A 23,330-nucleotide genomic window follows, 5' to 3' on the forward strand; every position below is an offset into this window, starting at 1 on the left:
CTGTCGTCCCCTTTTCCTCCTGCCCCCAATCCCTCCCAGCATCAGGGTCTTTTCCAATGAGTCAACACTTCACATGAGGTGGCCAAAGTACTGGAGTTTCAGTTTTACCATCATTCCTTCCAAAGAACACCCAGGACTGATCTCCTTTAGAATGGACTGGTTGGAGCTCCTTGCAGTCCAAGGGACTCTCAAGAGTCTTCTCCAACACCACAGTTCAAGAGCATCAATTCTTCAGTGTTCAGCTTTCTTCACAGTCCAACTCTCACATCCATACATGACCACTGGAAAAACTATAGCCTGGACTAAATGGACCTTTGTTGACAAAGTAATGTCTCTGCTTTTCAATATGCTATTTAGGTTGGTCATAACTTTTCTTCCAAGGAGTAAGCGTCTTTTAATTTCATGGCTGCAGTCACCATCTGCAGGGATTTTGGAGCCCCAAAAAATAAAGTCTGACACTGTTTCCACTGTTTCCCCATCTATTTCCCATGAAGTGATGGGACCGGATGCCATGATCTTCGTTTTCTGAATGTTGAGCTTTGAGCCAACTTTTTCACTCTCCTCTTTCACTTTCATCCAGAGGCTTTTTAGTTCCTCTTCAATTTCTGCCATAAGGGTGGTATCATCTGCATATCTGAGGTAATTGATATTTCTCCTGGCAATCTTGATTCCAGCTTGTGCTTCTTCCAGCCCAGTGTTTCTCATGATGTACCCTGCATATAAGTTAAATAAGCAGGGTGACAATATGCAGCCTTGACGTACTCCTTTTCCTATTTGGAACCAGTCTGTTGTTCCATGTGCAGTTCTAAATGTTGCTTCCTGACCTGCATACAGGTTTCTCAAGAGGCAGTTCAGGTGGTCTGGTATTCCCATCTCTTTCAGAGTTTTCCACAGTTTATTGGGATCCACACAGTCAAAGGCTTTGGCATAGTCAATAAAGCAGAAATAGATGTTTTTCTGGAACTCTCTTGCTTTTTCCATGATCCAGCGGATGTTGGCGATTTGTTCTCTGGTTCCTCTGCCTTTTCTAAAACCAGCTTGAACATCTGGAAGTTCGTGGTTCACGTATTGCTGAAACCTGGCTTGGAGAATTTTGAGCATTACTTTAGTAGCATGCGAGATGAGTGCAATTGTGCGGTAGTTTGAACATTCTTTGGCATTGCCCTTCTTTGGGATTGGAATGAAAACTGACCTTTTCCAGTCCTGTGGCCACTGCTGAGTTTTCCAAATTTGCTGGCATATTGAGTGCAGCACTTTTACAGCATTATCTTTCAGGATTTGAAATAGCTCAACTGGAATTCCATCCCCTCACAAGGTTTATATATATCAATTATATATAGTTGTTTTAAATTGATAGTTTTTAAAATTCAAACATATCCTGAAAGCTCTACCTTTTTCATTTTACTCCCAACACACTTTATGTTTTGGTGTTATATAGTACATTTATATCTGTATCCTTTCAGTGTTTATCATAGTTATATTTAATTTTATAATTTTTATCTTTTAACATTTATGCCTGCTTAAATAAGTGGTTAATTCAGTTTTTTCCTACATACTTATGATTATCAGTGAGTTTTTTCTTCATATCATTTTTTAACATTTCTTGTTATAAGGTTTTCTTTTCCACTTAAAGAAAACACTTTAATGTTTCTTGTAAGGCCAGTTTAAAGGTAACAACCTCTTTTAGTTTTTGCTTGTCTGGAAAACTCTTTCTCTCTCCTTCAAGTCTGAATGGTAACCTTGCTGGGTAGAGTGTCCTTGGTTGCAGGTTCTTTCAGCACTTTAAATATGTCATGCTACTCCCTCTGGCTTGCAAGAATTCCGAAAAGATATCAGCTAATATTTTTAGTGGTTTCCTTATAAGTGACTCTTTCTCTTCCTGCCTTTAAAATTCTCTCATTCACTCTTTAAAATTTTTCCATTTTTATTATGATATGACTTAGTGTGAACCTCTTTGAGTTCATCTTGTTTAGGCCTCTCTGTACTTCTTGGACCTGGATATTTGTTTCCTTTTCCAGGTTAGTGATATTTTCAGCTACAGTTTCATCAAATAACGCTTTATGCCCCTTTCTGTCTCTCTTCCTTTGTGACTCCTATAATGCTAATGTTAGTATGCTTGATATTTTCCTAGAAGTCCCTTGTTGAATTCTCCAGGCGAGAACGCTGGAGTGGGTTGCTATTTCCTTCTCCAGTGGATCTTCCCAACTCAGGTATCAAAGCCAGGTTGACAGCACTGCAGGGCAGATTCTTAACTATCTGAGCCACCAGGGAAGCCCAGAAGTCCCTTAAATAATCCTATGAACTTTTTCTTTTTACTGTTCTGATAAGGTGATTTCCACTATCCTGTCTTCCAGGTCATTTATGTGTTTCTCTTTATCACCTAATCTATGGTTAATTCCTTCTAGTGTGTTTCTCCTTTCAGTTATTGTATTCTTCAGCTCTAATTGGTTCTTTATTATATTTTCTAGTTCTTTTTGAGTTCTCACTGTATTTTTGTATCCTTTTCCTTGTGAAAAGGATGTTCACAAGTTTGATTAACATTTTTTTATGACTTTTGCTTTGAACCCTCTATCAGATTAATTACTGTCTCATTAGGCTTCCCCTCACCCAGGGTTTTATATTGCTCTTTGCTTTGCAACATGTTCTACTGTCTTTTCATTTTGTTTGATGAAATTAAGGAAAACATGCACATCTTGGTCTTGAAGCCATGTCATTGTATTGGGTCATCCCTATGCAGTCTACCTATGCCCAGTGCATTAGGCGGGAGAGCTGGATCTAAAGAGACCATGAGCCATGCCTTTTCTTGGGATGTGCTAGCAGTTGCTGCCATGTTGAGAGGTGGGGCCAGGTTTGGAGAGGCTGAAGCCACAGTTCTGAGTGAGGTTATCATCTCCTTGGTGCTATAGAGGCTTCTGTCTTGGCCAGGGGTAGGCATGGGGCCCAAGAGGCTGGAAGAGGAGCCTTGAGCCAGCCCTGGCCTTTCCCAAGGTACACTGGTGATTCTGCCTTGTCACAGAGTGGGGCTGGAGCAGGAGGGGCTGAGGTCAGAGCCTGTCTCAGACAGGGCGAGGTGTGCTGGAGTAGTCACGGTGGGCTGATCAGAGCACCAGGCAGGTTGCCACTGTGCCAGGACTGAGAGCAAACAAGTGCGTCCATTCTCTTCAAAAGCAGAGTCTCCATTTCCTACCGGCCTCCATTAAGCCCCTCTGGTTTTCAAACTACCTAAAAGGGCTCATATTACCAGTGCTTATCTCCAGGCTGGCATGCCTGACATGGGGCTCAAATCCTTAACAACTAAGGAAAGTTCCCTGAGCCTGTGAAATCTTATTCTGTGTTACCCACCAAGGGTGTGGGTCCTGACAAGACTTCTTCCCTAATACCAGACACCTTGTGGTTCTTCCTCTATAATCTTGGTTTTAGAAGAGCAAGTCTGCTAGACTTCAGGTCAATTTAAGAGAGAATTTCTTTTTATATCCATGTAATTTTGTCTTCCTAAGAGGAGGTAAGCTCAGGGTCTTCCCACTCCACCATCTTGATCCCACCTTCTAATAATTTTTTATTTTCTACTTTATTTCTTTTTACAGTGAGAAAGTAGAATCAGGATCAGTGCCCTTGACTAAAAATAAATAGCATAGCATTTTTGTCCACACTTTATGTGCTGTGGTGGACTGTGGGCTTTGCTCTATACCATCATGACTCTAGGACTGCCTATCAAGGGATATGTTTTTCAAAGGAAAATAATGGATTTCATACAAATATAAAACTCACAACTTCCAAAGGTTTTTATTCAACTCATTAGGCCAAAAAGATGTTAAAATTGGTTCAAGGAGAAATCTAAGAAACACACACATACACACGGAGAGAGAAAATAAGGGATTTTGAAATGTAGAAGAGTTCTATCCACAGGACAGTAATCATTGCCATTCCACCAGACACAATGAATTTGGATTTCTGTGAACATGAACCGTTTTCATTATGTATTTCAGTTCAGTTCAGTTCAGTCACTCAGTCGTGTCCGACTGTTTGTGACCCCGTGAATCACAGCACGCCAGGCCTCCCTGTCCATCACCAACTCCCGGAGTTCACTCAGACTCACGTCCATCGAGTCCATGATGCCATCCAGCCATCTCATCCTCTGTCGTTCCCTTCTCCTCCTGCCCCCAATCCCTCCCAGCGTCAGAGTCTTTTCCAATGAGTCAACTCTTCGCATGAAGTGGCCAAAGTACTGGAGTTTCAGCTTTAGCATCATTCCTTCCAAAGAACACCCAGGACTGATCTCCTTCAGAATGGACTAGTTGGATCTCCTTGCAGTCCAAGGGACTCTCAAGAGTCTTCTCCAACACCACAGTTCAAAAGCATCAATTCTTTGGTGCTCAGCTTTCTTCACAGTCCAACTCTCACATCCATACATGACCACAGGAAAAACCATAGCCTTGACTAGACGGACCTTAGTCAGCAAAGTAATGTCTCTGCTTTTGAATATGCTATTTAGGTTGGTCATAACTTTCTTCCAAGGAGTAAGCGTCTTTTAATTTCATGGCTGCAATCACCATCTGCAGTGATTTTGGAGCCCCCCAAAATAAAGTCTGTCACTGTTTCCACTGTTTCCCCATCTATTTCCCATGGAGTGATGGGTTAGTTTTCAGCAATTTACAGAGATAAAATACCTGAAAGACAATGAAGATAAAATACCTGGAAGACAATTCTGATGTCAAAACCAGACTAGTCACACTGATCTTTATTTTTACCATAGAACATCCACTTATTATTTCCCTCCATTTCAAATTGTTTCAGCATTTTTTCCTGATAGCCTCAAGGACCCAATCTTCATGTCCAATAGCATCTCATTGTCATTGTGTCTAAAACTGAACATCACTCCCTTTTCATTCACCTCATCACGATCTGGCTTCTTGTAGAATTTCTTCAAGTGATCAGTGTTTCTTGCTCAATATGCCCTTAAAAGATCTTGTTACAGATGTAAACACTGATAATCCTTGTTCACGTTTTTTACATTGTAGACAGATTATTGTTACATGGATTGTTGTTATAGTAGTAACATTTTTTTAAACTCATTCTGATATGTATCTCCAAATCAATTAATGGCTTTTATTATCCATTTATTTACTACTTAGGAACTTGAAACTGAAAGTTGCTCAGTCGTATCTGACTCTTTCTGACCCCATGGACTGTAGCCTGCCAGGATCCTCTGTTTTGGAGAGGTCAGAGTACTGGAATGGATACCTGTTCCCTTCCCCAGAGGATCTTCCCAACCCAGGGCTCGAACCCATGTCTCCCACATTGCAGGCAGATTCTTTACTGTCCGACCCACCAGAGAAGCCCAAAGAATACTAGAGTGGGTAGCCTATCCCTTCCCCAGTGGATCTTCCCAACCCAGGAATTGAACCAGAGTCTCCTGCATTGCAGGCAAATTCTTTACCAACTGAGAATAGGCCCTAAAGTTTAGTTCATAGCAAAGGTCCTCTCAAAAAAAAAAAAAAAAAAGATGTATCCCCCAGGCATTCAAGTCAGTTCTTGTTTCAATGTGAAACACCAATATTGGGAATGCCCCCTTACCTGGCAGTCTAGAACTTTCATACCCTGGTCTAGTACACCTTGGTCAGGTTGGGAAGGGTGACAAGTGAACCTTCCTTTTATAATTTGTAAGAAGGGTAATTATAAAGTGATTTTGGGAAAGACAAACCCACGTGATCCTATGGGTTTTCTCAGGCAGAACCATTTTCTGAATAAGGATATGTAAACTAAACTTCTGGTTATTGCCCTAAAACCTGTTTCCAGATACTCCTTGAAAGTGAAGTCACTCAGTTGTGTCCGACTCTTTGCAACCCCATGGATGGTAGCCTACCAGGCTCCACGGTCCATGGGATTTTCCAGGCAAGAATACTGGAGTGGGCTGCCATTTCCTTCTCCAGGGGATCTTCCCAGCCGAGGGATCGAACCTGGGTCTCCTGCATTGCAGACAGACGCTTTACCATCTGAACCACTAGATACTCCTTAGATAGTTTTATATAACCTCAGGGTCCTCAGGGAGAAATATCAATAACCTCAGATATGCAGATGACACCACCCTTATGGTAGAAAGTGAAGAAGAACTAAAGAGGCTCTTGATGAAAGGGAAAGAGGAGAGTGAAAAGTGGGCGTAAAGCTCAACATTCAGAAAACTAAGATCATGGCATCCGGTCCCATCATTTCATGGCAAATAGACAAGGAAACAGTGGCTGACTTTATTTTTCTGGGCTCCAAAATCACTGCAGATGGTTATTGCAGTCATGAAATTAAAAGACGCTTCATGTATGGATGTGAGAGTTGGACTGTAAAGAAGGCTGAGCACCAAAGAATTGATACTTTTGAACTGTGGTGTTGGAGAAGACTCTTGAGAGTCCCTTGGACTGCAAGGAGATCCAACCAGTCTATTCTGAAGGAGATCAGCCCTGGGATTTCTTTGGAAGGGATAATGCTAAAGCTGAAGCTCCAGTACTTTGGCCACCTCATGTGAAGAGTTGACTCATTGGAAAAGACCCTGATACTGGGAGGAATTGGGGGCAGGAGGAGAAGGGGGCAACAGAGGATGAGATGGCTGGATGGCATCACGGACTCGATGGACATGAATCTGAGTGAACTCCGGGAGTTGGTGATGGACAAGGAGGCCTGGCGCGTTGAGATTCATGGGGTCGCAAAGAGTTGGACACAACTGAGTGACTAAACTGAACTGATCTCCTTGGAAAGGAAAGTTATGACTAACCTAGATAGCATATTGAAAAGCAGAGACATTACTTTGCCAACAAAGATCTGTCTAGTCAAGGCTATGGTTTTTCCAGTGGTCATGTATGGATGTGAGAGTTGTACTATAAAGAAAGCTGAGCACCGAAGAACTGATGCTTTTGAACTGCGGTGTTGGAGAAGACTCTTGAGAGTCCCTTGGACTGCAAGGAGATCCAACCAGTCCTAAAGGATATCAATCCTGGGTGTTCATTGGAAGGACTATTGTTGAAGTTGAAACTCTAATACTTTGGCCACCTGATGTGAAGAGCTGACTCATTTGAAAAGACCCTGATGCTGGGAAAGATTGAGGGCAGGAGGAGAAGGGGACGACAGAGGATGTGATGGTTGGATGGCATCACTGACTCGATGGACATGGGTTTAGGTGGACTCCAGGAGTTGGTGGTGGACAGGGAGTCCTGGTGTGCTGCAGTTCATGGGGTCACAAAGAGTCAGACACGAGTGAGCAACTGAACTGAAGGGTCCTCAGACCTCATTTTAAACACAACTGGTCTACACACCTTTCAGTCTTTCTCCTAAGCCAGATCATGAGTCTTACCTTCCTTACTGCTAACTGTTCCTCCTCTGTATCTTTGGAATGCATCCAATTCCTCTAAGTGCATATCTTTCCAGAACCTTCTCATTGCTCTCACAGACACTGTGATAGTCTCCTATCTTCAACTAGTCTAAAAGCTCTGACACTACTGCCCAGGATTCTTCCTAAAACAGAAATGTGATTCACAGTGTCTTCCTGTCTAAAATCTTGCAGGTAGATTTCAAGATAAAGCCCAGCGTCTTGGCAGTATATACAGGGCCATTCATGATGGATATCCTGCTTATCTTCCAGATTTATGTTCCTGCCACTGTCAATCCTCTTTCTGTCTACATTCTACCCTCAGATACCCAGGGGGCCCTATATTCTAGTCATGCCAAAATGTTTGCAACCATTACTTTGTCATATTCCTGGGACTTCACCCACGTTTGACCCTCTTCCCTCTCCCTTCCCTAAGCCTGGCTTCCTTCCCTTTAGGAGTTAGTTTGGTGTCACTGTTTATAATAAGCATTTTCTTGCCATCCTAATGCAGGACCCTGTGATCATCTTCTGTCCTCCCAGTGTCCTGCACATGTGAGTTTCACATCATACTTTAATGTCCAGGTATGGACGTGCCTTTCCTCCTGGACTGTAAACTCTTAGAAGTCAGATCACATCTTCCCTCTCCTCATATTCCCAGTGTCCCAACACATATTTGGTACATGACAGGTGTTGTTAAAATGTTTAATGAGGGAATGAATGGCTTTATCAATCACAAATGCCACAGAAATGTAATTTGTCTCACCACCTGTGTTTGGTACAAATTAACATGTCTCATGAAGGCCTTCAAATGCAGTCCCTGCTCCTCAGCCTCCAGTACTGCCTGAGGCCTCTGTTTTTTTCAGCACTGCTCCACTTCCTCCATGTGCCTCTGCAGGGTTCAGTAAGTTCTCATGCTGTTGGGAATGGTCCCCCCTAGTCCAAAAATGTGGCTGGTAGGCCACTGAACTTCATTTTCCCAACTAATCTTCAGGTTGATTTTAAAATGCCTTTGGAAGCTCTTTATCCCTGAGTTTAGTTTTTTTTTTTTAATTAGTTAATTTTAATTGGAGGCTAGTTACTTTACAATATTGCAGTGGTTTTGCCATACATTGATATGAATCAGCTATGGGTGTTCATGTGTCCTCAATCCTGAACCCGCCTCCCACCTCCCTCCCCATCCGATCCCCCAGGGCATCCCAGTGCACCAGCCCTGAGCGCCCTGTCTCATGCATCAAGCCTAGACTGGAGATCTGTTTCATATATGGTAATATACATATCTCAATGCTATTCACTCAAACCATCCCACCCTCGCCTTCTTCCATAGAGTCCAAAAGTCTGTTCTTTATCTCTCTGTCTCTTTTGCTCTCTTGCATAAAGGGCTTCCCTTGTGGCTCAGCTGGGAAAGAATCCACCTGCAGTGCAGGAGACCTGGGTTTGATCTCTGGGTTGGGAAGATCCCCTGGAGAAGGGAACGGCTACCCACTCCAGCATTCTGGCCTGGAGAATTCTATGTACTGTATAGTCCATGGGTTCACAAAGAGTCTGACGTGACTGGGCGACTTTCACTTTTACTTTTAAATTTTATTCTAGTTGGTACCATATACAATAGCAGAAGGAACATATTTTAAAGAATAAGACATAGGAACATATTTAAAGAATAAAACATAGTCCTTGCTTATGTTATGTAAGAGAGACAAGTGTTCTACTGTCTCTGAAAGAAGTGTTATGGCTCATGCACAAAGGGCCATGGCATGTAGAAGAGGACCTTATTCCAATAATATAACCAGCATTCAATGTATAGTGAGTAAGGGGAAATTAAAAAATACGTTGTTTTAAATCAATCTGTTAATTTTTTATTGCTATCTACAAATGAACATTGAATACTGTTGCTTATTTAGGCCTACTATTGTTTTATTTCAAGTAAAATATGCATTTTAATCCTTCAAAAAGAAAAAGCATATTACTATAAAAAGTTGAAGTTGAAAAAAAATCATATTGCTGCAAATCAGCCAAAGCAAGTGTTTGAATTACTGATTGCATTAAGATAGATGTTGAATTTTATTTTTTGCTTATCCCAAGTATTATTATCAGGAAGCTTTGTGAGGGTAGGGACTGGATCATGTACTTACAAAAGTGATAGTGTACTATAATAATCAGGAAATAAATATTTGTTGGATGAATATATATATATATATATATTCATAGTAAAGAGCTGCTACTTTTTCAATTCAAATATATTCTGAACTTGCTTTATTTAATAGGTGGAAATACTGATGAGTACTTTGCTATTAATGAAATGTCGGGAGAACTCTCAACCACTCGCGCTTTGGACCGGGAGGAAGTCAGCAACTTCACCCTCGTCATCCTGTGCTCGGATCTGGGGAGCCCGCCGCAAAGCTCCACGGCGCAGCTGCAGGTCAGAGTTCTGGACGTCAACGACCACAGCCCTTCCTTCCCCAGGCAGCAATACGAGGCTTCTGTGAGAGAGGACGCGCCGGTGGGAACCACGGTTCTTGTGCTCTCCTCTGCGGACGAGGATGAGGGCCTGAACGGGCAAACCAAGTATTCTCTGGTGCACGAGGCTTCCGGGGTGTTCACCATCGACCCTGCGGCGGGCGCACTGAGGACCAGCCGCACCCTTGACCGGGAAGCCAGGTCTGAGCACGTACTGAAGGCTGTGGCCAGAGACTGCGGTGTCCACGGCTCACGAAGCGCCACGGTGGTTATAAAAGTACATGTCACTGATGTTAATGACAACAGGCCAGTTTGGGAACAGAACCCCCTTGATATTTTTCTTTCCTCTCAGTCACCTACAAACCAAACAGCTGCCATCCTCAGAGCCAGTGACCCAGACTCGGGGCCCAATGGCACCGTCATGTTCAGCTTCGCAGAGCCCCAGTCAATGCTTTCTATTAATGAATACACAGGAGCAATTCAAATCCAGCAAATTCCGTCTTCAGAATATTTTCCTATTTGGCTGCAGATAAAAGCTGTGGATCAAGGGGTCCCAGCTAGAACAACCACTGGTCTCTTGGTCATTCACATGGAAGGAGAAGATGTGAGGATTTCCTTCAGCCAGCATCTGTATAAAGGGATCGTGCCTGAAAATTGTGAGGCAGGTGAGTGTCAAGTGTCCCACTTTTGGCAAAATGCTTAAAACTAACGATTATAGAGCTAGTGCTATCAAAGGTTCAGTTATGAATTTCTGAGTCCAGCCAATTCTTGGTATTATAATTTTCATTCAGAATATGTTATTAGAAAAATATACTCAAATATAGTAACATATTCATACCCCTTTCAAGACAGAAAAAACTAATAAAAACACTGAAATCATTCAGGACTCTTGAAGTTTAAGTTTAAAATCTCAAAAAACCTACATTTATTTAAATGTTTATGAATCCTGAACAGCTACATTTCCTAAATGACTTTCCTGGAAATCAATGAAAGGTGAAATATGTTGTGGTTCAGTGACTGCCACTGTGTGTCCTTGGGAAGCTGGCTCTCTCAGCCTCCGTTTCCCAACCTGCAAATTAGGGATGAGTTTGGTACCTACCTCATTAGGGTGTTCTGAGGACCAAATGAGCCAGTTCCTATAAAGCCCTTAAAACAGTATCTGACTCAGAATCAGTGTGTAATTTTAAGGAAGTGCTATTTTTCTTATTATTACTTCATTTTGATACAGTCAGCATTACTTTCAACAGTGCAGTAATATCTGATCTTCAAAGAATTTGGCAAGGTTATACCACTCAGAACAGGCTTCTGTGAATGGTGACTATTTTTCCTCATAATGCTAAATTATTTTTCAGTTATTTCCCTACTCAAATTTATGCCATAGTGGGAAACATAAATAATTAATTCCAATGATCTTTCTACCCTAAAGCAAAAAAAAAAAAAAAAAATTGCAGATAGTTGTGAATGGAAAGAAATCCAATCAAGGTGATTATATCTAACTAGAGAGTTGAACTATAAACCTTCTGAATCTTTGAACCAGCTGGAGGACAAATCACGTGGACTCTGGGGCTTGCGGGAGGAGTAGTTTGCTTTCGACAAGTCTGATGTGTGCTGTTTGATTTCTCCAGTTGTTTTTTGTTTTTGCTTTGTCATTGTGGATTTAATTTCACTTTATTCATACCTAAAACAACCACTGTTTAAAAGGCAACTTGAATTTTTCTGAAATTGATTTATTAACTTCATAGTGAAAATATTTGTTACACATTATTACACATTTGTTACACATTATATTCTCTATAAAAAGAGAATATTCAACTTAATATTGAATGTCAAGTTAGGATTCTTCTCAGTTATATATTATTAACCCCAGTTTCATCTTCTTTTGAATCATGGTTATCTCATGGGCTGCTTATCCAGAAGGCCTCTTATGATTCTAAACATTATTAAGGGTAAATTGCAGTTACCTTCATTAAATGAAAGAATAGCATCTTCCAAAATAACTAGAAATTTCCACCTATATTCTTAGGTGTAATGAGAATTCCACAGAAGAGTTAAATGTTAAGTAATATGAGATACTCTCCAGAGCTGTGTTTCCTCATGAGAGCTATACATCCTAACTCCAGAGCAGAGTCTGATAGAAAGGAAAGGTAAAAGTTTCTAAATAATAATAATGTATTTGTGCTAAATAATACAGCACAAACTATATTAATCCATCTTAAAATGAATTTGATAAAATCATAGAATTTTTAAGTCCAGCTTTTATCTGCAGTGAACATATAAACATTTTTTCCTTAACAGATGATCTTTCAGTCTCTACTTGAATATCTCAGTGATTGAGAGTCTAGGACAGTGGTTCTTAAACTTGGGTATGAAACAAGCACTCTCTCATGATTGCAGAAGGTTCTGCTTCAGTAATCTGGGGTCCAGGAACTGTCATTTTTAACACTCTCTAGGTTATTTGATTACGTGACAAAGTTGGAAAACTCTTTCATTTGGAAAGTAATTCCTGTGTTAAACCCAGATGTGCCTCGTTTGTGTATGTCCATAAATTCTAGTTCTGCCATCTGGAGTATTCCACTGATCTACACAGTTGCTTGTTCTTTAAATGTTTTACTTGCTCTTTCAACAAAAATTCTATTGAATATTATGTGCCAGGCACTTTTCTATTGGGATATGTTAGTGAACAAAAAGACAAAGATGCTTGTCCTTGAGAGGCTTACATTCCAGCAGGGTTAAAGAGACAATAGCAGTGAATGTAATAAATAGCTAAAATGTAGTGTATGTTAGCTGGTGTTAAAAGCTGTGGTATGAAGAAACAGAGCAGGAGTCCTGGCGAGGACACAAAGGCGATTTTTGATGGCATGTTAGGACTGGCATTACTGAGCAACTGAAATTTGGGGCAAAGACATAAAGAAAGGAGGTAGCCATTCATATATATGGGAGGAGAGCATTTCCAAAGAAAAAGAGGAGAAATCCAGTGGGAACTCGCCTGGCTTGTTCATGAACAGTAAAGGGGACTGTGCGACTAAAGCAGAGTAAGCCATTCTGACTGGTGTGAAATGGTACCTCATTGTGGTTTGATTTGCATTTCTCTGATAATGAGTGATGTTGAGCATCTTTTCATGTGTTTGTTGGCCATCCGTATGCCTTCTTTGGAGAAATGTCTATTTAGTTCTTTGGCCCATTTTTTTGATTGGGTCGTTTATTTTTCTGGAATTGAGCTGCATGAGTTGCTTGTATATTTTTGAGATTAGTTGTTTGTCAGTTGCTTCATTTGCTATTATTTTCTCCCATTCCAAAGGCTGTCTTTTCACCTTGCTTATATTTTCCTTTGTTGTGCAGAAGCTTTTAATTTTAATTAGGTCCCATTTGTTTATTTTTGCTTTTATTTCCAGAATTCTGGGAGGTGGATCATAGAGGATCTTGCTGTGATTTATGTTGGAGAGTGTTTTGCCTATGTTCTCCTCTAGGAGTTTTATAGTTTCTGGTCTTATATTTAGATCTTTAATCCATTTTGAGTTTATTTTTGTGTATGGTGTTAGAAAGTGTTCTAGTTTCATTCTTTTACAAGTGGTTGACCAGTTTTCCCAGCACCATTTGTTAAAGAGACTGTCTTTAATCCATTGTATATTCTTGTCTCCTTTGTCAAAGCTAAGATGTCCATAGGTGTGTGGATTTATCTCTGGGCTTTCTATTTGGTTTCATTGATCTATATTTCTGTCTTTGTGCCAGTACCATACTGTCTTGATGACTGTGGCTTTGTAATAGAGCCTGAAGTCAGGCAGGTTGATTCCTCCAGTTCCATTCTTCTTTCTCAAGATTGCTTTGGCTATTCGAGGTTTTTTGTATTTCCATACAAATTGTGAAATTATTTGTTTTAGTTCTGTGAAAAATACCGCTGGTAGCTTGATAGGGATTGCATTGAATTTGTAAATTGCTTTGGGTAGTATACTTTTTTCACTATATTGATTCATCCAATCCGTGAACATGGTATATTTCTTCATCTATTAGTCAGAATGGCTGTGATCCAAAAGTCTACAAGCAATAAATGCTGGAGAGGGTGTGGAGAAAAGGGAACCCTCTTACAGTGTTGGTGGGAATGCAAACTAGTACAGCCCCTATGGAGAACAGTGTGGAGATTCCTTAAAAAACTGGAACTAGAACTGCCATATGACCCAGCAGTCCCACTGCTGGGCATACACACCAAGGAAATCAGAATTGAAAGCGACACATGTACCCCAGTGTTCATCACAGCACTGTTTATAATAGCCAGGACATGGAAACAACCTAGATGTCCATCAGCAGATGAATGGATAAGAAAACTATGGTACATATACACAATGGAGTATTACTCAGCCATCACAAAAAATACATTTGAATCAGTTATAATGAGGTGGATGAAACTGGAGCCGATTATACAGAGTGAAGTAAGCCAGAAAGAAAAACACCAATACAGTATACTAATGCATATATATGGAATTTAGAAAGATGGTAATGATAACCCTGTATGTGAGCAGCAAAAGAGACGCAGGTGTACAGAACAGTCTTTTGGAGTCTTTGGGAGAGGGAGAGAGTGGGATGATTTGGGAGAATGGCATTGAAATATGTATAATATCATATAAGAAACGAATTGCCAGTCTAGGTTCGATGCAAGATACAGGATGCTTGGGGTTGGTGCACTGGGGCAACCCAGAGGGATGGTATGGGGAGGGAGGTGGGAGGGGAGTTCAGGAGTGGGAACCTATATACACCTGTGGTGGATTCATGTTGATGTATGGCAAAACCAATACAGGACTGTAAAGTAAAAATAAAATAATAATAATAAAAATAAATAAATAAAAAATAAAGCAGAGTAAGCAAGGTGAAAGTGAAAGCAAAGTCGCTCAGTCACGTCCGACTCCTTGTGACCCCATGGACTGCCAGGATCCTCCATCCATGGGATTCTCCAGGCAAGAATACTGAAGTGGGTTGCCATTTCCTTCTCCAGGAGATCTTCCGGATGCAGGGCTTGAACCCGGGTCTCCCACATTGTAGGCAGACGCTTTACCATCTGAGCCACCAGGGAAGTCAAGCAAGATGAAGAATGGTAAAAAATGAGGTCAGAAGTAGACAAAAAGAAGCAGCGGTGTCTTGTAGATCACTGGGAGGTCTTTGACTTTTACTGAAAATAGTTGTTTTTTTTTTTCTCTAGTTCATTCAGTTATTCTTCACATAATGAGATTTCCAACCACGGCTAGTGAATATTCTCACCCAGTACAAATTCTGCAGAGTAGGAGGCATCAAATAAATTATCCCGCAAAAGGATTGGCATAGACTTAAGTCAGTCATCGTTATCACACTTGTTCACATTAGCAAATGAAATTTCTAAAAATTAAGTAATGTGTCTGGCCATTTCCTAATTAAGATATCATTTCTCAAGTCACCCAGAATCAATTTCGTTGTAGGATTAACCGCCCCCCCCAAAAAAATGCCCATATCTAAGGCATCCCAAAGAAAGCCCAATATGAAATTAATCTATAGATTAGGAAGTTTAATAATGTTTATGGTTAAACTGAGAAATGATTTAATAATAACACTTATAAAAACTTCCATAGAAGGGAAATTGTTGTACCTGGTTTCATTTTTTTAATGTGCCACTCATTTCTTTGTCCAGGATTCGCTCTGCTGATAGGAGGCAGCCATTATGGGAGGAAGCTACCCTTATTTTGGTCCGATTCTCATCACTCAACCTTCCATCTACCCCCCAGCCATAGCAGTTGGAATTAATCACTATGGTTAACAATAACCGGGTGTGAAATTAAAAAAAAAAATTAGGGTGGAAAACTAAATTAATCTCTTACCCCTGAAGGCAGGCCTCCTGCTGCAGATTCAGGCAGAAAAGCTGATGAACACATGGGTGGCAGTAGTGGTGGTGGCAGCAGCAGAGGTTTAGTCTAAATTGTGTCTGACTCTTGCGACCCCATGGATTGTAGCCCACCAGGCTCCTCTGCCCATGGAATTTCCCAGGCAAGAATATTGGAGTAGGTTGCCATTTCCTTCTCCAGTGCATCTTTCCACCTCAGGGATCAAACCCATGTCTCCAGCATTGCAGGCAGATTCTTTACCAACTGAGCCACCAGGGAAGCTAGAATACATGGGTGGGAAGACTTTATTCTCCTGTTGCATCACTGTGTTTTCTTTGACCTCTGATCAAAGTCATCCTTCTTAATCTTCTTGTGTTTAGAATTATTGAACTGAATTTTCGACTGGTACCTTTTAAATAGAGTTTAAAAGATTTGTTTGTTAATCTTACACATAGACAAGGTTAGAAATATTCTGGCAGTAAGCATATGTTATCCATAAATACCCAGGTAAGCATGCACTGCAAAGCATCTAAAACAATGGCTGAGATCTTGTTTTGAAGAGTAGCTATGACATGTGTGAACGGCATGGAGCTTACAGGGAGAGTAGCCTAAAGCCCTATGACAGGAAGCACAACAAGAAAGGAAAAGATGATGGTTAACAAGGCTATTGAATCTGATTTAATACAACTAATCTACACCCACATCAGCAGGATTTCCTAGGCCCCAGTGGACAACAGTGACGAGGTACAGAAAATATTGATTAACATTTCATCTGGCCAAAGCTTTGCCTGGAGTGTGAATTCTGCCAGGTCATATCAAGGGCACCAAAAGGTGATTTTTAAAAAATTTGGATTCCAATGGTTTCATTCATTTCTTTTCAGTCACTCAGTCATGTCCAACCTTTTGTGACCCCATGGACTGCAGCATGCCAGGCTTCCCTGTCCATCACCAACTCCTGGAGTTTGCTCAAACTCATGTCCACCAAGTCGGTGATGCCATCCAACTATCTCATCCTCTGTCATCCCCTTCTCCTCCTGCCTTCAATCTTTCCCAGCATCAGGGTCTTTTCCACTGAGTCAGTTCTTCACATCAGGTGGCCAAAGTATTGGAGCTTCAACTTTAACATCAGTCCTTCCAATGAACACCCAGGACTGATCTCCTTTAGGATGGACTGGTTGGATCTCCTTGCAGTCCAAGGGACTCTCAAGAGTCTTCTCCAGCACCACAGTTCAAAAGCATCAATTCTTCAGCGCTCAGCTTTCTTTATAGTCCAACTCTCACATGACTACTGGAAAAACCATAGCTTTGACTAGATGGACCTTTGTTGGCAAAGCAGTATCTCTGGTTTTTAATATGCTGTCTAGTTAGGTAATAGCTTTTCTTCCAAGGAGCAAGTGTCTTTTAATTTCATGGCTGCAATCACCATCTGCAGTGATTTTGGAGCCCAAGAAAATAAAATATCTCGCTATTTCCATTGTTTCCTTGTCTATTTGCCTTGAAGTGATAGGATTTCAGGTGATAGATGCCATGATGTTCATTTATTGAATGCAGAGTTTTAAGGCAACTTTTTCACTCTCCTCTTTCACTTTCTTCAAGTGGCTCTTTAGTTCTTCACTTTCTGCCATAAGGGTGGTGTCATCTACATATTTGAGGTTATTGATATTTCTCCCAGCAATCTTGATTCCTGCTTGTGCTTCATCCAGCCTGGCATTTTGTATGATGTACACTGCATATAAGGTAAATAAGCAGGGTGACAATATACAGCCTTGACGTACTGCTTTCCCAATTTGGAACCAGTCTATTGTTCCATGTCCAGTTCTAACTGTTGCTTCCTGATCTGCGTACAGATTTCTCAGGAGGTAGATAAGGTGTCCAGGTATTCCCACCTCTTTAAGAATTTTCCACATTATGTTGTGATCCACACAGTCAAAGGCTTTGGCATAGTTACTAAAGCAGAAATACATGTTTTTATGGAACTCTCTTCCTTTTTCAATGATCCAGTGGATGTTGGCAATTTTATCTGTGTTTCCTCTGCCTTTTCTAAATCCAGCTTGAACCTCTGGAAGTTCAGGATTCACATACTGTTGAAGTGTGGCTTGGAGAATTTTGAGCATTACTTTGCTAGCATGTGTGATGTGTGCAATTGTGCCGTAGTTTGAACATTCTTTGGCATTGCCAAAGAATGGAATGAAAACTGACCTTTTCTAGTCTTGTGGCCACTGCTGGGTTTTCCAAATTTGCTGGCATATTGAGTGCAGCACTTTCACAGCATCACCTTTAGGTTTTGAAATAGCTCAACTGAAATTCCATCACCTCCATTAGCTTTGTTTGTAGTGATGCTTCCTAAGGCCCACGTGACTTCACATTCCAGGATGTCTGGCTCTAGGTGAGTGATCACACCATCATGGATATCTGGGTTATGAAGATCTTTTTTGTATAGTTCTTCCATGTATCCTCATTGCCTTCTCTTTCCAATGGTTTTAAAACATTGTCCATTGATTCATGTTTAAATGGCCTTGACATAAATTATTTAATAGTATTTTATAATTTCCAGCTTTGCTTCCCTCTCCAATATGCCTGATCTTTGATATTTATTTTTAGATGAAAAATCTTGGAAGCTGCCTATTGGAAATTTACATTTACTGTGGTTTAAATGGCCTTTCAGTAGGAGCACTTGACATCTGAGTTAATTATTTTTTGTACTATCCTAAGTTTTAATAATATTAAATTTTTTAACATCTAACATTTAACATTTTTTAAGAAAATAAAAATTAAAACAACTCAGTTTTTATATTTGTTTAACATTTCTTTCTTGGAAAGCCTACAAGTTTGAGTTTCAATTAATATTGTATCCTTCTATTGACAGCATTAAACTTAACACTTCAATTGTTTAAAACAGAATATAGTTTAATTATATATATAAATAATTTTTATAGCTTATAGCATTTTAGAAGCAGCCCTTTGGTAGATAAAGTCTCTTTATGTCATGGAATATTCACTTTTTCTTAGAAAGTGTCATCACAGAAGGTGCCAGTTGCCTGTAAAAGAGAGGTTAGTTGTACTGCAAGATGGCAAGAAAAGCTGAAGCTCAAGTGAGTCCCCACCCTTTACTTTTACCACTTAGTCTTCATTTTCTACCTGAATGAGAAGAAATATAAAATTCTGAATTTTTCTGAAGTGGAAGATAAACCACTTGGTTGTCCATGACATTCTAATCAATTGAACCATTTACATGCTCCTTCTAGAAGCCAACTTTTATTTCTTCTGTTTCACTTCCAAAGCTTTGGTTATACCAGTAAGGGTGAATCAGCAGCTATTCCCCAATGTGGACTTTCTACAATTTCGTGCATTTTTAAATAATTATTATGAGAGGAAAAATTGAAATTATGAATTGTATTGATACCTTGATTAAAAATGACTAGTCAGACATTGAAAGACTTGAGATAAAATTAACATAATGATGTCTGAGGGCATTCTAAGTGTTAAAATACATTTAACATTGTCTACTAAATAAATTAGATCTTGATATTTTGGAGGAAACCCCATCTTCTGGCCCTTTGCAATTGATCCAGAATTCTGGCTCCTACAGTGGGTCAGGCTGGGCACGTGCACGTGGAGTATGGAAATAGCACAGGGGTTAGTATAGCTGAGTGTATCTCTACTGCCCTCCTGCCCAGGTTGGACAACTTTCCTACTCCTTCTAGAAAGTGGAGATGGGAACAACTGATTCACAGGGAAACCATAAGGATCAACTGAGGTCATAAGAGTCTTCTAGTCACAGTTTTCATTGTTACTGTTGTCTTCTTTCTGTCCCCAACCCTTAATTGAATTCCATAAAGTTAGCTGAGTATAAATTCTCACCAGAACAGCTAATAGTTACTTAGCAAGTATTTAACAGCTATTAAATATTTGCAGTTTTTAAAACCCTACCAGTCCTCTCTGTTTTACTTGGTCTCCAAACCAGATAAGAACTATAGTTTACAAGGTGTCAGAGTTCCCATAATTTTGGAAGTGATGTCTCTATGTCATCCACAACTTTGGAACAGGGTCCAATATATAACATTTCATGATAATGAAAAGAAGGAAGCAAACAATATCTCTCATTTCTATTCATTCTTTAAGGCTGGTCTCCTATTTGGAATGGAATTTATTGGAATGAGTGCCCTCTAAGTTACCATTAGTTAACAGTGTCAAATTCCATCGCCTTACATATGACTCTAAGGTAGCTCCAGAGAAGAGAGGAGAAAGTCCTCTTGAAAGAAGGTGAACATCTCACAAGGCAGTTTTCATTTTGTGAATTAACCCCAGTCCCACATCTGAGCCTCAGCTATATAGGCTCAAGACCTAATCTTAGCAAACCGAGGAGTTCTTCTCATTAGAAAGAGGACTGATATATACACCAGAGTACAATTCTCCTAGACCCTGGTGGCTCAGATGGCAAAGAATCTGCCTGCAATGCAAGAGACCCAAGTTTGATCCCTGGATCAGAAAGATCCCTGGAAAAGGAAATGGCTACCCACTCCAATATCCTTGCCTGGAAAATTCCATAGACGGAGGAGCCTGGCAAGCTATAGTCCACGAGGTCACAAAGAGTCAGATACAACAGAGTGACTAATACTTTCATTTTTACAGTTATTTTACTTATAGAAAAACTATAATTGCCCTCTGGATTACAGTAGTCATTTTAGAATGACCAGCTTTCTCTGGGAAAAAGGACACAGGAAGTCAGATTATACTCAGAAGTTTGCTTGTTAATCTTATATAGTTCAAGTAGGATATAATTCACACTTTGAATGTCATCAGCCTATGTTACCCTTTCTTAAGAAAGAACTCACACAGCATTGCCAAGTAGAATTTTATGAGCCTTTCATGACTGTCTGGGCTTGCATTGCTCATTGACTTCCTTTTGATCACACATCCATTCTTCTTGTGTCTTAACACCTCCATCAAGCCTTCTGCCCTGGGAATGAGCCTGTTCCTTCAGGTGATTTTCTATAGTTCTCTTCTTCACTATTATATTTTGTTTAGCGATGTAACAGAGTTAATATTTTCAACAGCTACTTTTTAACAAATGTTTAAGTACACAGCAAAATTGAGGGGAAAGCACAGAGGTTTCCCATATACCCTTTGCCCCAGTGACTCATGCATTCCCTCCCTCCTTATCAGCATCCTTCCCAGAGTGACGGTGGTGGTGGTTAGTCAGTAAGGTCTGACTCTTGTGACCTCGTAGACTGTAGCACTCCAGGCACCTCTATTCATGGAATTTCCCAGGCAAGAATACTGGAGTGGGCTGCCATTTGCTTCTCCATCCCAGAGTGATACATTTGCTAAAATCTGTGAACCTACATTGATTCATCATAATCTCCCAAGGTTTCCAGTTTTCTTTAGGGTTCACCCTTGGTGTTGTACGTTCTATGGTTGTAAATGTTGTTCAGTTGCTCAGTTGTGTCCGACTCTTTGCGACCCCATGGACTGCAGTACTCCAGGCCTCTCTGTCCCTATGCATCTCCCAAAGTTTGCCCAAGTTCATGTCTGTTGCATTGGTGATGCCATCCAGCCTTCTCATCCTTTCATGCTCTCTTCTCCTCCTGCCCTTAATCTTTCCCAGCTTCAGGGACTTTTCCAATGAGTCAGCTATTCACATCAAATGACCAAGATACTGGAGTTTCAGCATCAGTCCTTCCAATGAGTATTCAGGGTTGATTTCCCTTAAGATTGATGGGTTTGATCTCCTTGCTGTCCAAGGACTCTTCAGGAGTCTTCTCCAGCACCATAGTTCAAAGGCATCAATTTTTGGTGCTCCACCTTCTTCGCAGTCCAGCTCTCACAACCATATGTGACCACTGGGAAGACCATTGCCTTGACTATATGGACTTTTGTCAGTAGAATAGTGTCTAACATGTTTAAATGTGTTAAACCTATCTCTAGGTTTGTCATAGACCTGCTAAGAAACAAATGGCTTCTGATTTCATGGCTTCAGTCCTAGCTGCAGTGATTTTAGAGCCTAAGAAGAGGAAATCTGTCACTACTTCCACCTTTTCCCCCTCTTTGCCATGAAGTAATGAGGCCAGATACCATGATCTTAGGTTTTTTTGTTTTTTGTTTTTAAATATTTAGTTTTAAGCCAGCTCTGGAGGAGGGAATGGCAAACTACCCCAGTATACTTGCCATGAGAACCTCATGAACTGTATAAAAGGACAAATGAGTTTAGATAAATGGATAGTAACATGGGGTCGCAAAGAGTGAATGAACTGAGCTGATAGTAACATGTATCCACCATTATTATATCATACAGAGTAGATTCTCTGCCTAAAAAACATACTTTTCCTACCCATACATTTCTCCATACTCCCTGCCCAAACCCAGGCAACCACTGAGCTTGTTACTGTCTCTATAGTTTTGTGTTTTATAATATGTCATATAGTTGGAATCATATAGTATGATTCCATATATAGCCTTCCATATATTCCCCATATAGTCTTTTCAAATTAGCTTCTTTTACTTAGTGATATGCATATAATATTCCTCCATGTCTATTGGTTGCTTGAGAGCTCATTTCTTTTCAGCATTAAATAGTATTCCATTGTCTAGATATTGCAGTTTATAAACCCATCTACTGAAGGATATCATGGTTGTTTTGAAGTTTTGGCCTTTATGAATAAATTTCTGTAAGGACCAGAGTACAAGTTTTTATGTAGACAGAAATTTCCAACTCCTTTGGGTAAATTTCAAGGAGTATGATTCCTAGATCTTATGGTAAGACTATATTTAGTTTTGTAAGAAAGTGCCAAACTGTCTTCCAAAGTGGTTGTACCATTTTGCTTTTCCACCAGCAATCAATGAATGAGAATTCCTGTTGCTCCATATCTTTGCCAGCATATGATGTTGTCAGTGTTCCAAGTTTTAGCCATTCTAATAGATATATGGTTGTATGTCATTTTAGTTTGCATTTCTATGATGAAATATGATGTGAATATCTTCATATGCTTACTTTCCACCTGTATATCTTCTTTTGTGAGTGTTTTTAAAGGTTTTTTGTTGATTTTTAAGCAGGTTGTTTGTTATTATTGAGTTTAAGAGTTCTTTGTATATTCTCAATAATAGGCCTTTATCAGATATGTCTTTTGCAAAAAATATTCTCCCAGTCTATGTCTAGTCTTTTCTTTCTCTTGGTAGTATCTTTTGCTGAGTAGAAAAATTTAATTTTAATAAAGGCCAGCATTTTAATTCCATCTTTCTGAGATCCTGCCTTTGGTGTTGTATCTAAAAAGTTGTCATCAAACTCAGAGTCAACTAAATTTTCTCCAGCGTCTAGGAGTTTTGTGTTTCAGCATTTTGAATTCAGGTCCATGACCCATGTTGACTTAATTTTTTTAAAGGCATAAGGTCCTTGTACAGATTCTTTCTTTTCTTTTCTTTTCTTTTTTTTTCTTTTTTTTTTTTTTTTTGCATGTGGAAGCCCAGTGTCCCTCCACCGTTTGTTGAAAAGACTATCCATTGTATTGCCTTTGCTTTTTTGCCAAAAATCAGTTGACTATATTTACATATGTCTATTTTGGGGGCTCTGTATTCTGTTGCACTGATCTATTTGTCTTATCCTTTCATCATGATTTCTGTAGCTTTATAGTCTTGAAGTCAAGTAGTCCTATTCATCCAACTTTGTTCTTTTCCTGAGGGTTAATATT

At 40.0% G+C, this 23,330-nt stretch overlaps 1 protein-coding gene across 1 annotated transcript in view; it reads left to right on the plus strand.

Annotated features, from left to right (window-relative positions):
• The window catches only part of DCHS2 (dachsous cadherin-related 2), a 348,116-nt gene that overhangs the window by 248,788 nt on the left and 75,998 nt on the right, over nt 1-23,330 (plus strand). Inside the window, exon 13 of the mRNA XM_069558324.1 lies at nt 9,613-10,470. Coding sequence (XP_069414425.1) covers nt 9,613-10,470 — 858 coding nt within the window. The remainder of the gene's footprint in view (nt 1-9,612; nt 10,471-23,330) is intronic.

This window comes from Ovis canadensis, chromosome 17, assembly GCF_042477335.2.
Source record: "Ovis canadensis isolate MfBH-ARS-UI-01 breed Bighorn chromosome 17, ARS-UI_OviCan_v2, whole genome shotgun sequence".
NCBI lineage: Eukaryota > Metazoa > Chordata > Mammalia > Artiodactyla > Bovidae > Ovis > Ovis canadensis.